The sequence below is a fragment of the Bison bison genome, unplaced genomic scaffold (assembly GCF_000754665.1).
Source record: "Bison bison bison isolate TAMUID 2011002044 unplaced genomic scaffold, Bison_UMD1.0 scf7180017864215, whole genome shotgun sequence".
NCBI lineage: Eukaryota > Metazoa > Chordata > Mammalia > Artiodactyla > Bovidae > Bison > Bison bison.
Window position 1 is genome coordinate 10,443,720 of NW_011494787.1, and position 18,273 is coordinate 10,461,992.

Consider the following 18,273-nt stretch of genomic DNA (forward strand, 5'->3'; position numbering starts at 1 on the left):
TCTAGGGGAAAAACAATCTGTAACCAAAGGTCATGGTCTCCTATTTCAAAAGAAGGGGGAGGGGTTGGGGGGAGGGGTTGTGGGGAGGGGTTGCAGGGAGGGGAGTCGTCTAATTCTATGCATTAATTAAATTAAAGAGAAATTGCATGGCTTGACTGGAAAGAGGAGATTTATATCTCGTCAACTCTCCCCAGAAAGGGCAACATTTAAAGTACACCTTGCACAGACACATTTACCTAGAGGAAATCTGGCCACTTGTGGCCCCATTTACACAAGGATGCCGGAGAAGAGCAGAATTTATTTGATGCATGAAGAGCCAAAGCACATCCTCACATTGACTCCCTCCTGATTCTGGAGCTGACTTCACTGGCATCCACAGGGGGAGGCTGAGGGACTCTCCAGCGGCTGTTACCACTAGGAAACCTGCCTAAACCAGCTTCCTTTGTGAAGTCTTGGTTTCACTCTCACTTTTTAGATTTCCCACCCCCAAACTTGAGCTCTCTCCAAAGATCAGTTTTAGGAATGAATGCCAGAGACGAAGGGTCAGGGAACTGACACCTCATCAGAGGATAGGAGGAGAGGGCTGAAAGATGTCCCCTGATGAGGTTTTCCTTTACCTATAGTCCCGAGGATTCTTCTTGAAGCAAAATGAGCAGACTCAGGTAGGTTAGCCTAGTCTGATGCTGATGGAGGGATGGTGGAGCAGAGGATGGGAGAGTGGGGAGGGAACTTAAGCAAGGCTACCCAGGTGTTTGGCTTCAGTAGTTACTTTCCATTTCCTGGAAGCTATATTTTCACCCACTGAGAGCCAGACTTGTGGGCAGTGAAGTGCTTAGGATGAGCCTGTGGTCAGAAGCACCAAAAGTCCATTGCAAACTCAGGAAGGGGAGTGTGGGGACTCAGCTGACCGGCTGTGGGAAATCCCCACAGAACTGGGAGAGGCAGAGGGGCGGGGGCCATCTGGTAGAAAATGTACCAAAGAAGGTTTCAAAATCTACGTGGATCTCCAGATCAAAGGTTGGGAAAAAACAACTTACAGAAGCAAACGAGAGCACTCCAGAGACACGGGGAAAGAGGGGTGGGCAGGAATGTGGACTTCCCCCAGGTCTCTTTCTGTTCTGCTTAGGAGAGAAGCCACTGCCTGCTCTTAAAACACCAATTTGTATCCACTTATCTCTCCATTCAGTGTCCCCATCCCCACCTTCTGCCATATTTGATTACTGCCTGCTTATTAGAATTACAGCACATATCTTGGATCTTTCTTTAAATACGACTTTTATTTATTTTTTCTCCTTTTTAAGCATCAGAATTTTTTTTTGTATTTTTTTTCACTTTTTTTTTGGAGGCTAATTACTATACAATATTGTATTGATTTTGTCATACATTGACATGAATCCGCCATGGGTGTACATGTGTTCCCCATCCTGAACCCTGCTCCCACCTCCCTCCCCATCCCATCCCTCTGGGTCATCCCAGTGCACCAGCCCTGAGCACCCTGTATCATGCATCAAACCTGGACTGGCGATCCGTTTCACATGTGATAGTTTACATGTTTCAGTGCTCTTCTCCCAAACCATCCCACCCTCGCCCTCTCCGACAGAGTCCAAAAGACTGTTCTATACATCTGTGTCTCTTTTGCTGTCTCGCATACAGGGTTATCTTTACTAGCTTTCTAAATTCCATATATATGCGTTAGTATACTGTATTGGTGTTTTTCCTTGTGGCTTACTTCACTCTGTATAACAGTAAATATGACTTTTACACTGTCATCAAATGGAGGGCTCTTGTGGAAGGAGTATGAAATATTTTAAAAAATCAGGCTCAGCAGGTTCAGAGCGTTAATGAACTCAATGTTTAGTCTATCATATCATTTCAAAGTTTGTGTGAGTGGCAGTACAGGGAATGGAAGAAGCCCTGGACTGAGAGCTCCAAGACCATGGCCTCCTTTAGAGAAGAGTTCAGAGAAGGCTACTTCTCTCTGCGTGTGACTCAAAGGAACTCTCTTCACTTAGTTGGGCCTCACTTTCCTCACTATAAAGTTACAGGTATGCAAATATCCCTTCTGACTCTGACATGTTATGATGTAAACTTTGCTCTTATGTACATATGGATTCTATTTTTAAAAAGTACTTTGGGACCAGTGGTCAGAGAGCCTGTTTTCTTTGATAAACATCTTCAAATTCTTCTCCAGCCTTCTTTAAAATCCTCCAGGAGGACACTTGATTTCCATTGCGCAAATCTAGTACTCAGTCTTACGATGAAGTGTTTGGAAATGATTCAGTAAGACAGAAAAGGAGAAAGCTTAAGACCGTGACCAGTCTTCTAACCCAGCGACAGGCCGGACTGCAAACTAACTCACGCCTCCACAATGAGGTCGGGCTGAGCAACCGTGCATCACTCGGGAGGAAATATCAACCTAAGTCTGCGTCTTTGTTTTTACTTTTACTTTTTTAAAATCTTTGCTTCTCCTCTGAACTAGCTGTTTGGGTTATTTCTGGGCTTCTGGAAATTTTAGTTTATCTTCTTATTCTTTTAAAAAATAAGCCCAGATATAATTTTCTCTAGATGCCCCCTTCTGTGAACCCTCTAAGCTGATAATGTCTCCCTCCTATTTGCTGAGCTGGTACCTTGAACATTCTCCTTGGTCACAGTGCTTGTGCCTCAAAAGCCTCCTCTATCCCTGTGATTCTTGCTCTACCTCAGTAACTGCAGTAAGCGCCTAGCAAAGTATCTAGCATACTTTATATGCTGTAATAGGGTTCTCCAGAGAAACAAAACCAATACATACATGGAGAGAGAGATTTATTTTAAGGAACTGGCTCATGTGATTGTGGAGGTTACCAAGTCCAAAATCTGCACGATAGGCTAGCAGGCTGAAGACCCAGGTTGAGGTGATATAGCAGCTCCATGTGAAGATAGTCTGCTGGCAGAATTCCTTCTTCCTTGTGTCAGATCAATCTTTTTTCTATTAAGGCCTTCAACTGAATGGGTAAGGCCCACTTACCATGGAAGAAAATTAGCTGCTGATTTCCATGTTAATCTCATCTTAAAAATGCCTTCACAGAAACATCTAGAAAAATGTTTGACCAAGTATCTGGGTACTTTTTCCTAGCCAGGTGAATACTTAAAATTAACCGTCACAGATGCTCACTGAATCTTCTGAAGTGAGTTGATGCTGCAGGATATGTGACCAGCCGTTTTTGGCTTCCTATTTCTCCTGGCCTAGCTTTCTTCTGTTTTCTTCTAAAAAGCCTCTACTTCATTTTTTATCACTTTAAATCATTTTAAAAAAATTGTGTTAAATTGTGTCCTATTCTGTGGTACATTTTTCTCTGAAACTTTTTGTTATTTTGCATTTGCTGCACAGGTCAGGGGCCCTGTCTATTAACCATTTCCTGTTAGCTCTATCTTTCTCTCTCTTTCTCATTAAAAAAAATTTTTTTTTAGCTCTCAAGATTTCATGAGGCATGGTGGCATGGTATAATACATTCAGGCCCCTGAAGTGATGAAGGTTTGTTTAATCTCCTGTTTTTCAACTATCTATACTTCTGTTTTCTTTCTGTTGAACCAGCCCTGGCCATGGTGTGGCTGCAGAGGAACTGACCATCAGGGCCTCCTAATTACTTTGTATCAACATGAAAGGGGGGTTATTTTAGAGGCATTACCTTATTTGAACATTTGGATCCAGTTGTAGTAACGACACTATTACAAATGACAGAAATGCTTACAATGTAAAGCTTAGTGATTAAAAATAGGATATAATATTGTATATACAAAATGACCCCATTTAAAAAAAATGTGCATAAAGATTGTATCAGTCTTTACAGTTTGAGTGGTAGAATGTGGGCTTTTTTTCTATGCTTTCTAAAATTTCTTTCTACACGTAATATGTAAAAATTCTTAATATGAAAGATTAAAAGTTTCTCTTTCTCTCTCTCCCTACTCCCTGCAAACTCTCCCCTTAGCCACCTGAGAGATAATTATATAATCATTAATAACAATGTAACATGTATCCTTTCAGTCATTTCACACACAGGCATGCACACACACACAGAGCTCTTTTTTTTTTACATAAATAAGACCATGTATATCCCTCACTCTAAAAGCTGATTTTTTGATTAACAAAATGTCTCCAGTTTCTTCCCCTGTGAACCTAATTATTTACCCCAAATCTACTGATTTAAATGTCTACCTTTTTGGAAAAGTTTCATAGTTATGCCCTAATTTAGGAGAAGGAAACACATTCTCCTCTCTAAATAGAGGTTATTTCCAATTTTCTGCTGAGAAACAATTCTGCAAAGAAATCCAGAAACATTTATCTTTGTGAACACATGAGAGATATATTTTTAAGAGATATTTCTAAAAGATTTCTCAGTTTTTCTACTGGAAGTATGCATTATTTTTTTTAATCATAAAAAGAACTTTTTATTTAAAAACAAAAAATGGAAATCAACAGCCTAAGATGGGATTCCTTGCATGGGTCCACTCTTATGAGAGCAGGGTTGTGTTAGGGCCTAGCATCCACGTGGTAAACAGCAGGTGTTTAATGCCTGTAGCAAGAAAGATAAGCATACAGAGATCATATAGTGTTTAGAATATCTTCATAGAATACCTGCAGATAGTGTTTCTAATTCTTTTCAAGAATTTATTCAGGCAAAAATACTCTTAGTTTTCCTTTGCTTTTATTTATTATCAGCATGAAAATATTCTATTCTGCGACCAAATAAATGACAAGAGTTAAAATTAATCCTACCAACCACCCTAAAGAGGTCGGTACTATTATTGCCCCATTTTATGGATGAGGGCCCAGAACGGTTACAAAGGCCACTCACGCAATCAGCACCGTTTTCCGAGATCGGGGCCACACACTATTCACTGCCCAGGGGAGCTGGACTGGAGGAAAGGCCGAGGCTTCACGCCGGGGTCACTCCTGAATCCTCGACAGGGGTGAGGGTGGGGTGGGGTGTTGGTGGCGGAGCGGCGCCATTTCCCGTCGTCCGTGCTCCGCGGCGCCCCCGCCCCACCCCACCCCCACCCTCCCCCCGAGCCGAGGGGACGGTTGACGCAGCGGGCAGCTGACGCTCGAGCAACTGCAAGCGCCGGGCACCGGTCCGGGCCTGTGGAACCTGAGCGCGATCCGCGGACGCGGCGCTCCACCCCGCTTGGTGCTCAGCTCTCGGCTCGCGCCGGGGTCCGCGCTGGGCCTCCTCGCACCCTGACTTCCCGGCCCCCGGCCCGCCCTGGGCTCACGAGCGTGACACCCCTCCCGGCCACCCAGGTACCCCTCCCCGCGCTAGGCCCCCCACACCCGCGCTCCTCTCCCGGCGGCTGCCGGTCCCGCCCGCCCTTCCTTCCCCCACCCTCCCCGCCCGCATCCCGTCCCGTCCCTCGCGCCCCTCTCCCGCGGTGACCTAGGGGCCACCCTCCACCCCTGTCGGGGCTGAACCTGTACCCTCCCCCACTCAAAAAAAAAAAACAAAAAAACAAAAAACGCAGAAGACTGCGGTGAATCAACTGCCCAGATCTCCGTTTTGAATGTAAAGTTCGGGGACGAGACCGTCAACTGGAAATTTTAAGCGTGTAAAGAATAACAGCGTTCTGGAAAGCGGGAGGCCACAGCACGGTGTAAAAACTCAAAAGAAAATTTCTTACAGGGTGAGGTGGTCGTCGCCCACCACCCCCCAGCCTCACTTGAAAGCCACAGAAACACATTCGGGTGGAGCCAGGAGGAATTACAGACAGGAAGCTGAGGACTTGAGAAGAGGGTGGTGGTGTTGGTTTAGTCGCTAAGTCGTGTTCGACTTTTGCGATTTCATGGACAGAGGAGCCTGGCAGACTACAGTCCATGAGATTCTCCAGGCAAGAATACTGGAGTGGGTTGCCATTTCCTTCTCCGGGGGATCTTCCCAACCCAAGAATCGAACCTGGGTCTTCTGCATTGTAAATGGACTCTTTACCAACTAAGCTACAAGGGAAGCTCCTTAGAAGAGGGTACAGGGGCTTAAAGATCCGTCTTCAGAAGTCTAGAACTAAGCTTGGTCTATGAAGCTCTCAGCGCAGGACGGGAGCCCAGGTTGCATCTATAGCTCCCCACTACCTCCGCACCCATCCCTGCAATACGATTTACCGTGGGAAAATTGAGGTCCTGGAAGGAGGTAGCTTGTCCATCATCACACACCTGATTCTGAGCAGAGCCCGGACTGTTAGCCCAGAACTTCAGCCCAGAACTCCAGTTCCTAAGCATCATTTATAAACATTAAAATATGTAAGTCAATTTTTTACAGATACCGTTTCTGGGCCAGGAAATTCAATATGATCAGGAACTCGATAATGGGCTGCTCAGTCTGTCCTCATCATTTTTCTCAGGTGCTTGCCAACATGCACCTGGCGTTCCCTGGGCTACAGCAGTGCAGCTGGAGCAGGACTCCCTTGGGAAGCCCAAGGATTTGAACTTAACCCTGAGCAAATAGATTTTAGGTAAGAGGAGGAGAGTGAGACATCTTGGATGGGGTAAGAGCTTGAGCTGAGAAGAGAATGAGCTACTCCACCAGCATTTCAAAGTGTTTTCCTGGCCTGGTGAAGTGGAGTGGATGATAGACGGAGGACACATAGTGGAAGGCTCTGCGGGTGAATGCTACAAGCTGTAGGGCACAATGGGAAACCAGGACTTTACTGGGGGTTAGGTTGGAGAAGACTCTTGAGAGTCACTTGGACTGCAAGGAGATCCAACCAGTCAGTCCTAAAGGAAGTCAGTCCTGAATATTCATTGGAAGGACTGACGCTGAAGCATCAGTGCTTTGGCCACGTGATGGGAAGAACTGACTCATTGGAAAAGACCCTGATGCTGGGAAAGTTTGAAGGAAGAAGGGGATGACAGAGGATAAGATGGTTGGATGGCATCACCGACTCAATGGACATGAATTTGAGCAAGCTCTGGGAGTTGGTGATGGACAGGGAAGCCTGGCATGCTGCAGGCCATGGGGTTGCAAAGAGATATGACTGATGACTGAACTGAACTGAACTGAACTGAGATTCATGGAGAGAGAGAGTGTTAGCTGAGACCCCAAGACTCTACAAGTCAAACATTTAGAAGGAACACAAAATTTAAATACTGCTGTTGAAAGGAAGATTGTGGGGAGAAAGTACAGTATTCTAGTTCAATTAATGGAAAAATCATTTCCCCTGGTTGTGTATGAATAATAAAAAATACTACTTATTATGTGCTAAACACTGTTCTAGGTACTTTATAAAGATTAATTCACTGGAACTTCCCTGGTTAGGGAACTAGATCTCACATGCTGCAACTGAGTTTGCATGCTGCAACTAAAGATTCAGCATGCTGTGACAGAAAGGTCCCATATGCTGCAACTGAAGTTCCTCTGTGCTGCAACTAAAAAAACCTGCATGTAGCAACAAAGATGGAAGATCCCACTTGCCACAGCCAAGACCTGGCGCAGCCAAATAAATATGTTTAAAAAGAATAACTAAAGTTATTTTTTAAATTAATTCATTTACTACTCATGACCAACCTATGAGGTTATTACTGTTTGTGCCACTGCCTTACAGATATGAAGGGTAAGGCACAAAGAGGTTGCTCAAGGTAAGTAGGTCTGTGCTGAGGTGAATGGCCCAGAAACAGAAGACTTGGATCCAGTGCCTCCATCTGTTGCTTGCGTGAAGTTACCCTCTCTGGCCCTCCGTTTTCTTATCTCTGACATGCAGACTGTCATCCAGGCTGTCTGATGAGACTGAAGGTGCAGGTGCTTTGCGAACAGTGCCTCGTGTTACCAGTGGAAAGTTAACGTTTACGAAAAGGAGGGATGCATTCCAAGGCCAAATTCAACCAAAAAGAGAAAATGGTTGATTTGCAGAATTTAATGGGCTTGCCACTCACAGAGAGGCAAAGATAGGGTCCTAGTTAGTCTTGCCTAACTTGACAAGACAAGACAAAGTTCTGATCTTGCCTGGGAAATCCCACAGACAGAGGAGCCTGGTGGGCTAGTCAAGGCTGAAAAAGACTTGGACACGATTTAGCTTAGTGACTAAACAACAACAACAACACAACAAAATGGGCTTATTCCACTTCCCATAGAGCTGTTGTGAGGATTAAATGATATGCCCTTAATACTGTGCCTGCAAGGAGTGAGTAATCAGTAAAATGTGATGTGTGTGCTCCGTCTCTCAGTCGTGTCTTATGCTTTGTGACACTTTGGAGTGTAGCCCACCCAGCTCCTCTGTCCGTGGGATTTCCCAGGCAAAAATACTGGAGTGGGTTACCATTTCCTCCTCCAGTTGATCTTCCGGACCCAGGGATTGAACCTGTCTCCTTCATTGGTAGGTGGATTCCTTACCTCTAAGCCACCAGGGAAGCCCCAGTAAAATGCTGATAGGGCTATTATTTTTTCTAATTTTTTTTTCTCCCCATCCTCTGTGTATCTTTATGTTCCCCCAGAGACAGCTTCACCATGTGTGGGGCCCTGATGGAGAGGTATGTGGCAGCCATGGTGCTGAGTGCAGCTGGAGATGCCTTGGGATACTTCAATGGAAAGTGGGAGTTCCTCCAGAATGGGGAGAAAATTCACAGGCAGCTGGCCCAGCTTGGTGGCTTGGATGCCATAGATGTGGAGAGGTGGAGAGTCAGCGATGACACCGTGATGCACCTGGCCACAGCAGAAGCACTCCTGGAAGCTGGCAAAGTCTCAGACTTGACTCACTTGTATTCCCTCCTTGCTAAGCATTACCAGGACTGCATGGGAGACATGGATGGCCGGGCACCAGGTGAGAGCAGCTGGTGGAGGTCCTGGGCAGGTGGAGGATTAAAACAGACCCAAGGAAGTCATTTAAAATGTTGATTGGGGTTTAACTATAAAAGATACTAGTTTTTTATTTTTTAATTAATTTTTTTGCCACACCCAGAGCCTGTGGGACCTTAGTTTGCCGACGAGGGATCAAACGCATGCCCCCTGCAATGCAAAGCAGTCATAACCTCTGGACCACAGGGGAAGTCCTGGGACATGAGTTTTCTTAGTTATGATAAAAATAGAAACCAGCTAAATGTTCTGTCATTTATTTAATTATGGTGACACATCTGCAGCCATTTAAAATGATACAGATAAGTGTTTACTGATACGGAAAGATGTATATGAAGTAAAGTAGATTATGAAACGCTATGTATCTTATGAACCCATTCTCATTAAGAGTATGTATGTATATCTGTTGGGAAAGATCTGGGTGATAAGAGTATTTATAGTTTCCTAGTTTCCTTTCACTTATTCGTAGTTTCTAAGTTTTCTTTAATATCTATGAAGAAAAACTTTTTCTTTTTAAAGAAGACTGGAAACGGTTTTGTAGAGACTCTTTTTCTGGTTCCAGGTCTGCTCACAAGTGGTTCTTGCTCACTTTTTTATAGTCACTTGGCCAACAGCTGATGTGAACCACCTTTTCCCTGGTTCTTATATTAGTTAGCTTGACCTGCCATAACAAAATACCACAGATTGGCTGGGCTTAAACAACAGGTATCATTTTCTCACTGTTTGGGAAGCTAGAAGCCTGAGATCAGGGTGTTGGTTTCATTTCTTCTGAAGGAATCCTTTCTCTTTGGCTTGCAGACCATGCTGTGCCCTCTCAGAGCACACATTCCTAGTGTCTTTTTGTGTGTTCAGGTTTCCTCTTCTTATTAGGACACTGATTAGACTGAATCAGGGCCCATCCTAACATTCTCATTTTAAAGTCATCACCTCTGTAAAAGGCCCATCTCCAAATACAGTCACATTCCGAAGTTCTAGGGATTAGCTCTTCAACATATGAATTTTGGGGAATACAATTCAGCTTATCATCAATACAGTTCAGCTCATAACATTTCCTGATGAAAAGCCCCTCCCACAAACCCAACAGCGTCTAAGTACCCTTGTGTAAGTAAGGCTCAGTGCTGACCTGGGGTTTGGAGTTGGGGGCCTTCATCATCACACGTTTTGGCTTTCCTTTCCACCCAGGAAAGTTGGAGGCAGGGCTTGGTTCTCTCCTCCTGCCAGGCCTTTGCTTTCGTTACCCTGACCCCATTCTCTACCCGACTCTTCCCAGGGGGTGCCTCAGTGCAGAACGCCATGCTGCTGGAGCCAGACAAAGCCGATGGCTGGAGGATTCCCTTTAACAGTCATGAGGGTGGCTGCGGGGCCGCCATGAGGGCCATGTGCATTGGTCTCCGGTTCCCTCACAGCAGTCAGCTGGGCTCACTGATCCAGGTGAGCATCGAGAGCGGCCGGATGACCCATCACCATCCGACAGGCTACCTGGGAGCCCTTGTGTCTGCTCTTTTTACGGCCTATGCTGTGAACGGCAAGCCTCCCCAGCAGTGGGGAAGAGGACTGATGGAGGTACTTCCGGAAGCTAAAAAGTACATTGTCCAATCAGGCTACTTTGTGGAGCAGAATCTTCAACACTGGTGAGTTTGCAGGGGCACACTCCTGCTAGAAAATGGTTGAGTCTGTGTGCACACCTGCATGCATGTGTATGCCTAAAACTCAGACTTTTAGCAACCATCATCGGTCTCCCGTCCAATTTCATCATCCACTGCATCCAGCCCCCTCCCCACCCTCCTGCTAAGGATTCTAAATACAGTCCCAGCTGTGATGGCCACCAAGGAGCCAAGTGAAGACCTCAGTGAGTAGGGCGGCTGCACTGCTTCCCTCATGTGTACGGATCCTGTTCTCCAGAGTTTTGTGGCTCTTCCTTTTCTCTCTTTTTTTTTTTCCTGGCCATGCCACACAGCATGTGGGATCTTCGTTCCCCACCCAGGGATCGAACTCGTGCCCTCTCCAGTGGAAGAGCAGTGTCTTAACCACTGGACTGCCAGGGAAAAGTCCCTGTGGCTATTCTTTACTGAGATAAATTTTCCTGATTATTTTCTGGAACTTGTTTTTTCATTGTTGTCTTGACAAACAAATAATATTGTGAAATCCTTGGTTAAAATGACCTAAAGATAGGTTTTTCCACCAGCTAATTAATAAGTGGTAAGACCGCATCTTCCCCTTTTTTGAATTCACTTCACATTGCCTTTCTTAGAATAAAAATGTCCAGAGGCTTTCTGCTGAAATCATCTACGGTCATGATGTTCTGAAGTTCCCTCTTAAAAAAAAAAAAGTAGCTGTATAAGGAGATGATGTGTTAATTAGGTTGATGGTAGTGATCATTTCATTATGCATATGTATACCAAATCATCATGTCGTACACCTTAAATGTGTACAATTTTGTTAAGAAAGTAATATAAAATAATAAAATATATGATGACAGACTAAATAAATAACGTTCACCCTTGAAAGTTGACACTTGACCTAATTCTCAACTCAGGAAAAACAAAACCTACATTTCTCACCTTTAACTTGCTGTATATCTTCTTTATGCATTAATAGCAACAGATATCGATGCCTTATTTATATCACTCCTTAGCAAAAATGTATTGAATGAAGGTCACTTAATATTCATTTTGATTTTTTATATCATATCATATTAGTTCTAGAGGTTGAAGTCATGATGGAACTCTCCCTGTTCACATGTCTTTCTGGTACCTTTCCTGATGGCTTTTGACTTTATTTTTTCAATTGACTGTAGTCTTTTTTTCTTCCTACAGGTCTTACTTCCAAGACCAGTGGGAAAAGTACCTAAAACTCAGAGGAATTTGGGATGGCAAATCAGCCCCTACCTTCCCCAAGCCCTTTGATGTGAAGGAAAGGGATCAGTTCTACACTTCTGTGAGCTACTCTGGCTGGGGCGGCAGCAGTGGACACGATGCCCCCATGATTGCCTATGATGCCATCCTGGCTGCAGGAGACTCCTGGAAGGAGCTTGCCCACCGAGCATTTTTCCACGGTGGAGACAGTGATTCTACCGCTGCAATTGCTGGCTGTTGGTGGGGAGTGATGTATGGTTTTAAAGGAGTAAGTCCCTCCAACTATGAGAAGCTAGAATACAGAAACCGGCTGGAAGAGACAGCTAGGGCTTTGTATTCTCTTAGGTAATTACCCTAGGGAGAAGTGACATTCATTTCTGGTGGTTTCTTCTCTTGTGTAGTCCCTTTTCTACTGTTTCACTTTTTTCAAAGTCAAGAGTCTTAACCTTGTACTCAGGGAATTTTGAGGTAACAGTCCCTTGGGCACCTGTTACCCAAGGGAACATTGAAGCTCAATGTTTCCAAACTTATCCTGTCTTCACCAGCCCCTGCCCCAAATGTACCCCTCTTCCTATCCTGAAGAGTCTATTTCTCAGTTAATGGGATCAGCATTTCCCAAATTAGAAATCATATAGCCTCATATTTGGGTTTCCATTTTTACCATCTGATCTTTCACTAAGTTGTTTTTTTTTTTTTTTTTTTCTGTTTGTTTCAGGTTGGGTTACCAAAAGTGGATTCTAAGACAAAGATCTGAGTGCAAGTAGTTTACTTGGGAGGTGATTCCAGGAAGGACTGTTAGGAGAATGGGGAAATGAAACAGGGAAGGGAGAGGAGCCAGGACAAGGTGTGTTGATGAGCAGGTTCCCACTGTAGGCACTTGAGATGCAGTCCATCTGGGTCCTTTGCATAAGGCACTCAGAGTTGTCCCACCGTCTTTCATCTGATGTTGGTGAAGGACCACTCCCAGGGGTGCTAACTCCCTGGTGCTTCCTGGCCTGCCTCTTGTAAAGCCAAACATGAGTGTCCCCAGGTTAAGACTCAGAGATGTTTGCAGTGGCAGGCTGTAGGGTGCATGGGAACAGTGAGGTGTGTATGTGGGGGTCCCCACAGCATCTGCTAGATGGTTCTACATCCTGAATATCCTTCAGATCTGTCATTCTTTTACCTTATGGCACCACATATTTTTCAGCTGGATTTCTGTATTGCGAACTATTTAAGTCTGAAGAGATTCTGCTCCTATTAACAGCTGCACCCTCTAATTTCCTAGGTATGGCACTTGACATGGTGCCAGCTCGTTGTCACCTATTTGACAGTCTTTATTCTCCTCTAGATAGAATCTAGCATGGTGCCCAGGTGCACAAGAGATGCTTCGTCAACATATATTAAATGAATGTTGTTTATTAGCCTCCTGTCTGGTGCCTCTAATCCCAGTACTGCCTTCCGCATTGCCCTCCAGAGAGATCTTTACAAATACATAACAAGTCGATCATACTGCACTTGTAATCATGTACAATGAATACTTACCCCCTGCTTCTTCATTTCTGGGAGCTCTTCCTTCTCCTCTTTTACCTTCAAGTTCCAGCTCAAGTAGCATCTCCTTGATGAAAACCCACTCTCACTGTTCAGGCTCTTGGCCCTCTCTCTTCAAAACACCCACAGCCTTCTGTCTCCAGCTCTGTCACCATACTGAGCGTGTTGTGTGGTGACTGTGGGTCTTCTGAGGACCCTCTGAGGCTGCTTGTGAAGGCTCGTGTCTCACTGTCTTTGTGGTCTTCCTGTCTAGCCTACTGGAGACACTCAGTGTTTACTGTGGAGGTTCCTCAGTTGGTTTTGATGTGAATGCTTTGAGCATGCACTTTCTCTTGGGTTTCAAATGCCCTCTACTTCATAACTATTAGGAGTGACCTGTGCTGGCCTGAGAGAGATGGAGGATTTGAGGCTTTAACCAGGCCTGTGTGCTGACTTCAGTGAGACAGAGATCTCAACTCTGTATCTGAAGCAGGACTGCAGCAAAGGCATCAGATTTATCATTCTTTTGTATGTAAAGGGAGAAGAAAATTCCAAAGCTCTTTTTCTGGTTCAAAAGCTCTCATATGTATTTATGTATTTCAGAAAACAGATGTGTTTTAAATAATGAAACTAGTACAGTAGATTCTTCAGCAGGACAATCAGAAATTGCAGACTTTTAGGGGTGGGGATTTACCATTTACAGAACATGGTAATAACCTCTTAAATGCAGGTGTCTTAAATCCAGGTGCACAAGAAGACTCCTCTGTAGAAATATTTTGATGACAGTTTTAGAATAATAGAAAACAGTAAATACATATTTACACAGGATTCTTGAACAGAAGATTAAGATGGAGACTTTTATGACTGTTTTTCAATTTCCCACTTGATAAAAAGTGACAGTACAGAATAGCCTGTACTTTTCTGCAGCTGTAGGAAAAAAAGGAAACATTTTTTCTGTGTCTTTCTGTCAGGAGAGCTTGCAGTATTTATTTATTTATTTGGCTGCACCGGATCTTGCAGCCTGTGGGATCTTTAGTTGTGGCATGCAAACTCTTAGTTGTGGCATATGGGAGCTGTTCCCTGACCAGGGATCAAACCCAGGCCCCCTGCATTGGGAGCAGAGTCTTAGCCACTGGACCACCAGGGAAGTCCTCTGCCTGCAGTTTTAGGGTGGAGCACTAGAATTCAGTTAGCACTGACCAAGTGGCAAAACTGAGATGCTTAAACCTTGTAATATAGAAAAGGGAAGAAGAGCATTTTAGCCAGTGGATTCTGAGGCATGACCTGTTTTACCTCTATAACTGGTTTGATGAATTGTCTGAATTTAGTGGAAGCACACATGGAATGATTTTCTTTTTCTCCAGCCACTGCCTTCGTATAAGCTGCTTTCTGTGCTGCTTAGTGTCATCTTTTTAGTTTTGTTAAAGTTGCTTTCCCTGCTCCTTAGTGTCATCTTTTTAGTTTTGTGTGGAGAGGGGGGTGGTGAAGGGTATTAAAAATCCAATCCAGTCCATCCCAGTCCAGATATTTTTTAATTTCAGCTTTACTGAAATATGAATGAATGTAAAATTGTAAGATATTTAAAGTGTACATTGTGGTGATTTAATATACATATACACGGTGAAAGGTTTCCCTTCATCTCGTTAAGGAGCATATCCATCACCTCACATGTTTACCTTTTTTTGGTGAGAACATTTAAGTTCTACTCTCCTAGTAAATTTCAACTTCACAGTATAGTGTTATCAACCATGGTCACCATGTTTTCCATCAGATCTTCAGACCTTATTCATCATAAAAGTTTATACCCTTTTACCAACCTCCCCTTATTTCCCTCACCACCACTGCCCCCTAACCAGCCCCTGGCAACCACTTTTCTACTCTCTGTTTCTATTAATATGGATTTGACTTTTTTTTTTTTTAAGATTCCACATATAAGTGGTATCACGTAATATTTATCTTCCTCTCTCTGATTTATTTTAGTTAGCATAATGCCCTAAGGTGCATTGATACTGTCACAAACATCAGGATTTCCTTCTTTCGCATAGCTGAATAGTATTCTATTGTATATATGTACTACATCCTCTTTATCCATTCATCAGTTGGCAGATACTTGAGTTGTTTCCTTATCTTGACTATTATGAATAAAGCTGCAGTGAACATGGGGCAGAGATACCTCTTTGATGCCCTGTTTTCATTTCCTTTGGATATATACCCAGAGGTAGGAAGCCCCATCCAGTTTGATCAGTTGTAAAACTTTAAAGTCATGTCCTCCTTCCTCCCGACCACAGTCAGTCCTGAGCCCAAAGGGCTTAGAGGAGAAAAGGGGACATGGATGCCTCTCTCATTCCTTGCCTTCCTCTTTCGGGGTTCCCTGTCTCCAGGGTTGCCCTAGACCAGCCTCACCAGGGGAGCCCTGAGGGAAAAGAGTCAGTTTCTCTCCTGAAGGTTCTCCTCATCCCTCCTGGTCACAGCAGAGGGGTGCAGGCTGTGCCCCCCCGGCCCCCTGCTGCTCTCTACACTCCGCCTGTCCCTCTCCAATAAGACAGATCTGGAGGCCGGGGAGGTTGCCCAGCACATGGCCGACTCAGGAGCAGCTGCCGCTGTCACCTTCGTGTGGTCGCCCTCACTCTCGGCCAGTACCCCCCCTCACTCAGCTGGTTGTGAAGCACAGCACTGCCTTCCTCCCCTTTCAGGAAGGAAGGGGAAACCCGTAGAATTTAGGATTCTCGTGATTTCTCCTTCAAACTGCTGATTTCCTGCAGAGGGAAGTGGGGAAGGGAGGTCTAGAGCAGTTCAGCTGCCTCCCATTAAGTCCTCAGGGATTTGTCGTTGCAGTCTCCTTAGAACGGGGCGGTGGAAGTATGTGCATGTGGGGAAGGGGGTCACGGCAGAGGAAGAGGGTGGGAACTTAGCATTTTTTGTTTTCTAGTCACATTTCAGCTGCGATTGGAGACAAGAGCGAGTATCTCTTTAAGAGCCTGTTCTATTTGCTCTGCAAATTCTCACTCTTCACAGCAGGCACAATTCAGAATGAGATCAGACTCTCAGATTCCTTTTTCTCAAAACCTCCTCTCCAAACTTGGCTCTCAGTTGACAGCTTTGCTTCCTATTTCTCTGAGAAAATAGAAGCAGTCGGAAGAGAACAACTGTTACACCCATCACCTCTGCCTCCGCCCACCCACACCTGGGCTCTGCCTTCTCTCCCAACCTGTGAATGTTGGTGTGTGTGTGTATGTATGTGTGTGTGTGTGTGTGTGTGTGTGTGTGTGTGTGTGTAAGAGAGGGAGAGAGAAAGAGAAAAAGGGGGAAGAACCAGAATGAACAGAGGAAAGAGATAACAGACTTAATTATATGCATAATGTTAGAATAAATTGAGAAGATGACCTGAATCACAGTATAAACTTCTCATGCTGCTGCTGCTGCTGCTAAGTCACTTCAGTCGTGTCCAACTCTGTGTGACCGCATAGACGGCAGACCACCAGGCTAATCAGGTTAATACGTGTGTCCTGGAGAAGAGAAAAGATCATGAGTAACGTTAACAGGGATTAATGGTATTTTTTTGACCTGCTAAATGATGGCACTTCACTTGCTTTGTTACATGATGGCTAGATGTTCTCTGGAGAAGGCAATGGCACCCCACTCCAGTATTCTTGATTGGAAAATCCCATGGGCGGAGGAGCCTGGTAGGCTTCAGTCCACGGGGTCGCTAAGAGTCGGACACAACTGAGCAACTTCACTTTCACTTTTCACTTTCATGCATTGGAGAAGGAAATGACAACCCACTCCAGTGTTCTTGCCTGGAGAATCCCAGGGACGGGGAGCCTGGTGGGCTGCCGTCTGTGGGGTCGCACAGAGTCGGACACGACTGAAGCGACTTAGCAGCAGCAGCAGATGTTCTCTAGAAGTCTTGGCAATAAGTACTTTTTAATCTGCAAAATTAGCATTGGTCTCATCTCAGCCACCATTCTCCATTCTCAGTGGAGAATGAAATATTCTCCATTTCCTCTTCTGTCTCCACCCCTGCAGGGCGAGGTAATGTGTATCTTTGTAAAACAGCCAGAGCTCCTGGGAGCGTGATTTCAGACAGCCATCCCCATGGATCACCTCCTCAAGGAATGGGGTCAAATTAAGGACCAGGGGTCATCCAGACACCATAGAGAGGGCAGTCTTGCCATCATTTTTTCGTCCTTGGGGTTTGGGTTTGAGGAAACTGACACCTAGGGAGTTGGTGAGACCTTCCTTTGGGGAAGGAAAGACAAGAGCAGGAAGAAAAGTTGCTAAGTGATTAGATGGAGCTGGGACTTAAACCCAGGTCTGCTTGTCTTCAGTCCTGCTGCTGCTAAGTCGCTTCAGTCATGTCCGACTTTGTGCAACCCCAGAGACGGCAGCCCACCAGGCTCCCCTGTCCCTGGGATTCTCCAGGCAAGAACACTGGAGTGGGTTGCCATTTCCTTCTCCAATGCATGAAAGTGAAAAGTGAAAGTGAAGTCGCTCAGTCGTGTCCGACTCCTAGTGACCCCATGGACTGCAGCCTAACCAGGCTCCTCCATCCATGGGATTTTCCAGGCAAGAGAACTGGAGTGGGGTGCCATTGCCTTCTCTGTCCTACTATACCCTAATTGTTTACTATAATTAGAAAGGGTTTCCTTAATCAAAGCCAGAATGAAACCCAGGAGTGAGATGTTGGTGGCAGCAGCTGGTGCCCTCTCTTCACCTTCCTACAGCTATAAGGTGACGTCAAAAGGGAAGTGAGTGGTGGGTTTGAGATGCGTGTTGTGCTTTTGTACTTCTTAATTAAAAAAAAATCTTTTCGTTGCAATGGTGAATGGAATTGTTTCCTTAATTTCTCTTTCTGTTTTCTCATTATTAGTGTATAGGAATGCAAGGGATTTCTGTGTGTTGATTTTATATCCTGCAACTTTACTATAATCATTGATTAGTTCTAGTAATTTTCTGGTGGAGTCTTTAGGGTTTTCTATGTAGAGGATCATGTCATCTGCAAATAGTGAGAGTTTTACTTCTTCTTTTCCAATTTGGATTCCTTTTATTTCTTTTTCTGCTCTGATTGCTGTAGCCAAAACTTCCAAAACTATGTTGAA

At 44.7% G+C, this 18,273-nt stretch overlaps 1 protein-coding gene across 1 annotated transcript; it reads left to right on the top strand.

The window, feature by feature from the left end:
* The first annotated feature begins 5,047 nt into the window (after positions 1–5,047).
* On the top strand, positions 5,048–14,800 carry ADPRH (ADP-ribosylarginine hydrolase). The gene is made up of 4 exons (XM_010845377.1): positions 5,048–5,275; positions 8,451–8,778; positions 10,081–10,441; positions 11,627–14,800. The coding sequence occupies exons 2-4, from the start codon at positions 8,466–8,468 to the stop codon at positions 12,012–12,014; spliced, it is 1,062 nt and encodes a 353-aa protein (XP_010843679.1). The 5' UTR covers positions 5,048–5,275; positions 8,451–8,465; the 3' UTR covers positions 12,015–14,800.
* The last annotated feature ends 3,473 nt before the right edge of the window (positions 14,801–18,273 follow it).